We start from the raw sequence: 4,388 nt of genomic DNA, 5'->3' as shown, positions 1-4,388 counted from the left end.
AGGTACGACAATTCTTACATAAGCACGATTTTACCTAAAAAATCCACTAAAATAACTTCCGTCAATTACAACTTTTAATAATAAGGATATTAAGGTCTTGTGTTATATGATTTTACAAATTTGATATTGTAAAACAGTTTTATAGAAGATTTACTCTTCCATTTGTTCAGAAGAAAATTTCATATTACTTTGTATATAATACAATATCTTTTCAATTTCGTGGTTTTCATTTTGCATTTAGAACATAATCTTGCTAATCCATTAGGCTACCCTATTTCCTAAAACACATTCTAATTTAAGTGCTCCAACTTAAATTAATTGATGTCCTAGAAATTCAGGACGAATCTCAAACTATGTCCCTGTTTAGTAAACAATATATTAAGCGAAATTAGTAGATTCTGGCCTAATTAGTAATTTGACCAAGCAATCTACTATTTTCATGTGTTTGGTAAACGGCGTATTCTGATAGCATATTGGTCAAAATATACTATTTTTTGAATATGCTGCTAACAACAACATATTGCATTAGTATATATTCACTTTATTCATGAAATCATTTTAATTATCTTAAAATCTACTATTTACCAAACACTACATTTTTCTAATTCTGCTGATTTGTTTGATAGTCAAACTTGCTATTGAAATCTGTTCACCGTATTTTGCTAACGTTATCCGCTATCATGAATTTGCTTATCCTGTTTGCCAAACAGGGCCTATATATCATGTATAGTTTTCTTTTTAATCTTCGTTATCAGTAAGTCGTTAGTTTATACAGCAACTTCACCAATAAACTCAATTGTATGAAGTCAAATTTTAAAACGTAGTAACTTGCTTAAGGAATGAGTAAATAACTTTGCTTTTAGAATTATATGTAAGCTAAAGATATTATTGATAATGAATGAATTCCACACCTTTTACAATTCACTACATTAGTATAGGTAGAGCCGTAGAGGTAACTTCATTACGAATTTGACTATCTCCCCTGGACTTGAGAGTACTCAGTCCATATTCCAAACTTGACAACTTTTCATATCGAGTGACGTTAGTCTTTTAACATGTTGCTATATGATTGGGCATTTTGGCTTATATGTATATTGTACGGTCGACTCCGAATTACCTTTTATTTTTCACTATTTGATTGTTTATATTTATACTCCTTTGTACTCTATGCTGTATTTTGGAAAGTAGTTGTGGCTCGAAGGGAGCATATACAATGTTGGTTAGCTGGTTAATTGTTAACAGAAACTGATTTTCACATGAACAACGACAATGTTCTATAATAGATAGGAATTATCCTTTACACGCCCCCGTAAGATGCACGATTATAGAACAAGTTCAATCTTGGAAATGACGTGTTGTAGAGGGGATGATTGAAGCAAAGCGGGTTAGTGAGTATGCCCGCTTCTGAATCATTTCTGTAAATACCTCAAATTCGAAAAAGTCCTTGTTGGACATATGAAGAATACAATTTATGGGCACAGATGATAAATTTGATGTGTTAAATTTATTTGTTTACCTTTTATATTATTTGTGAGAAATATTTTAATTAAAGCATTTTTAGGTAAACAAATAATTAAAACGGAGGAGATATCAATTTTGGACTAAGTTTAACATTCAAGTCCACCACGAGAGTTGTGTCATAAAGGCCCATTATCGCCTCATTTATGATAAGTAGCGTGGTCCAAGGCCCAAGAATTGAAATGATCTAATAGCAAGGGAACTATTCCGAACTATGGTCTCACAATTTGTGAAGTGACAAATTCTAATTTGTGAAGTGACAAATTCTATGTTGAAATCAATTTGCATAGGGACAAGTAGCTGATAAAATGGATGGACCCGATCTGAATGACTACACTCGAATAACTCAACTCAGACTGGCATTCATATCGAGTGCCCGAACTCTATATGACCCGACCCGAACGTTTATTGTTACAAGCTGACCATTATCCTTAAATAACTTGAAAATAACAGATCCGAAAATGACTCGAACTTGAAATGATCGACCCAACCCGAATTCTTGCAAATCCGAACTGACTCGAATTTTTGCAAACCCGAAGTGACCCGGTCTGAACTTACACAGCCTAAACCCAACCCGATTAAATAATGAATGTGGAAGATCAAGTTAATAGTTAAAAAATGAGAACTTTCTAACATGAAGTTCCAAAGAGAGAATTCACATAACCAATCTAAACCTAAACAACAAGATATGAATATTCTTGATGTTAATCAAAGCAAAGCATATACAAAACCACCAACATAAACAACTTAAAATCAAAAATCTTAATCTTAATTTCTTCTAAAAACAATAAAAAGTTCCCTCTTATACTTTGTTCTTAATCCTACGAAACCTACAAAAGCATAAGAATAAGTAAAAGAAACAAAAGCTTCACTGCCACAGCTTGTAAAGTTCACCTTCTATTTCCCCTACATAAACCCTTCTACCATTCCCACAAACATCATTCAAATTCTTCCTTAAATCCTTAAATCCTCTGTTTTTACCCTGAAAACTCGTTGTTTGAGTCGAGACAAAGAAGAATCACGTAGCGTATTTGTTTGCTTTTGATTAACGTAAAATGGCTAAGTGTGGTAGTATCATTGTTGGCTTATTTGGTCTAGTGTTGTTGATGCAAAGAGGTGATGCAGCTACATTTACTGTAGGTGGTTCTAAGGGTTGGTCTGTTCCTTCTGATAATAGTGCTGTTTTTAATCAATGGGCTGAAAAAATGAGGTTTCAAATTGGTGATTCTTTATGTAAGTTTTCTTCCTTAACTTTTGCACGATTTATACTTTCTCCGATTCAACAGATTAGTTACACTTTTATTATTTAGTGAGAAATATTTAAATTAAATGTAAACAATCTGTTGAGTCAAAGTGAGCGTGTCATCTTATATTTTAATAGTCTTTGCATGAGATTGGTCTATGACCGTATCTTATGTGACTAGCTGACACGACCAGAAAATTTTGATTTTTATCGTCCAATTGAAATTTTAAAGCTAGTATTATACAAAAATATAGATTCTGGATGTTTTAGCGACAATTTCTACTTCTACTCAACTCGAATCCAGACTAAACCAGATTGTCTTATAATGACTAATTCAAGTTTTAATGATTAATTCTTCTTTTTGGATACTAGTGTTTGTGTACCAAACAAGTGACTCAGTCCTTCAAGTAACCAAAGAAGACTTCAGCAACTGCAACACAAACTCACCCATTGCAAAGTTCACAGACGGTCACACCGAGTTCAAGTTCAATGCATCAGGTCCATACTACTTCATAAGTGGCAACAAAGACAACTGCAACAAAAATGAGAAGCTAGTAGTAGTAGTCTTAGCTGACCGAACTACCAAAACAGCCTCGCCGCCTTCACCAGTCGCACCAACTCCTTCACCCGTCGTTGATCAGCAGCAATCCAACACCACTGTGGTCTCTCCTGCTCCCTCTGCTGAAGCTGACCAACCGCGTAATGGTGCTACCTCTATTGTCCTGAGCTTTGGTTCAGTTGGTGCTCTTGTGGGTGCTACACTACTCCTTGCTTTCTGATCATAATTCTATCAGAATTATGTGTTTATGAATTATTATGATTAATTTGTATTTATTTTGTTGTGATGTTATTTATTTTAATTTGTGTGTTTGTGATTTTGAATGTTAAGGTTGGTATTTTGTGATTGTTTGATCCATTGGATGAATAAGATGAGTCAAAGTTTGCTTTGTCATTTGAATTACAATGTTAAGGGTTATTTGTAAAGGAAAACAATTACAATGGATTATTAATTTATTATGTTAATTAAATTGTCTGAATTTATCGATATTATGCATTGTGATCATTAATCGATCCATTTAACTTTCACAAAGTTTCAAATAAGATCGTTGTACGATTTACAACAACCTTTATTGTTAGCAATGAAAGAGTTATTTTATATAAATGGACCGTCTTATAGTTTAAGACCGTCTCACACAATAATCACTGGAAATACAAATTGCAGAATCTATTAAAACCACTAGCTATTGGAGGTATTATCTAATTACCTAATACGGAGTAGATAGCATTTACAACTAGATGATCACAAATTTTACCTATTTTTATAGGTTTGCATATTATTTGAGGTTGTTGAAGAAATAGCCCCTCATTAATTAGTATGTACTAAATTTGTTTGGTGTTATAGTTATTTTTTTGTTATTACAAATCCTTCTTGATTATGCATTGTATATTTGTATATAATCCCAATCTCAAAAATAATGTTCATGGTGTGATTATTGTAGGGCGTTTTCAATAAAAAAAAACTCAAAATCCCGCCTAAGGTGCGCCTCAGGCGGGAATATCAGGTCGTTCTGCTTTTATGTTAAAGAAACGGGAAAAATAAAGGTGAAAATGAAATTTCAAAGAGAAA

The 4,388-nt window shown here is 33.0% G+C and overlaps 1 protein-coding gene across 1 annotated transcript; it reads left to right on the top strand.

Annotated features, from left to right (window-relative positions):
• Nucleotides 1-2,455: 2,455 nt before the first annotated feature.
• LOC141657068 (early nodulin-like protein 9) lies at nucleotides 2,456-3,713 on the top strand. The gene is made up of 2 exons (XM_074464182.1): nucleotides 2,456-2,751; nucleotides 3,134-3,713. Exons 1-2 carry the CDS (start codon nucleotides 2,574-2,576, stop codon nucleotides 3,538-3,540), a joined length of 585 nt encoding a protein of 194 aa, XP_074320283.1. The 5' UTR covers nucleotides 2,456-2,573; the 3' UTR covers nucleotides 3,541-3,713.
• Nucleotides 3,714-4,388: the final 675 nt, after the last annotated feature.

The sequence above is a fragment of the Silene latifolia genome, chromosome 5 (genome assembly GCF_048544455.1).
Source record: "Silene latifolia isolate original U9 population chromosome 5, ASM4854445v1, whole genome shotgun sequence".
NCBI lineage: Eukaryota > Viridiplantae > Streptophyta > Magnoliopsida > Caryophyllales > Caryophyllaceae > Silene > Silene latifolia.
Note: the sequence above shows the minus strand (reverse complement) of the source record. Positions and strands in the feature narration are given on the sequence as shown.

Excerpts from the sequence above, each read along its gene's own strand:
- LOC141657068 (XM_074464182.1), top strand. The coding sequence starts at position 2,574 with ATGGCTAAGTGTGGTAGTATCATTGTTGGCTTATTTGGTCTAGTGTTG. Across the intron at positions 2,752-3,133 it reads TCAAATTGGTGATTCTTTAT|TGTTTGTGTACCAAACAAGT; the intron begins GTAAGTTTTCTT and ends TTTGGATACTAG.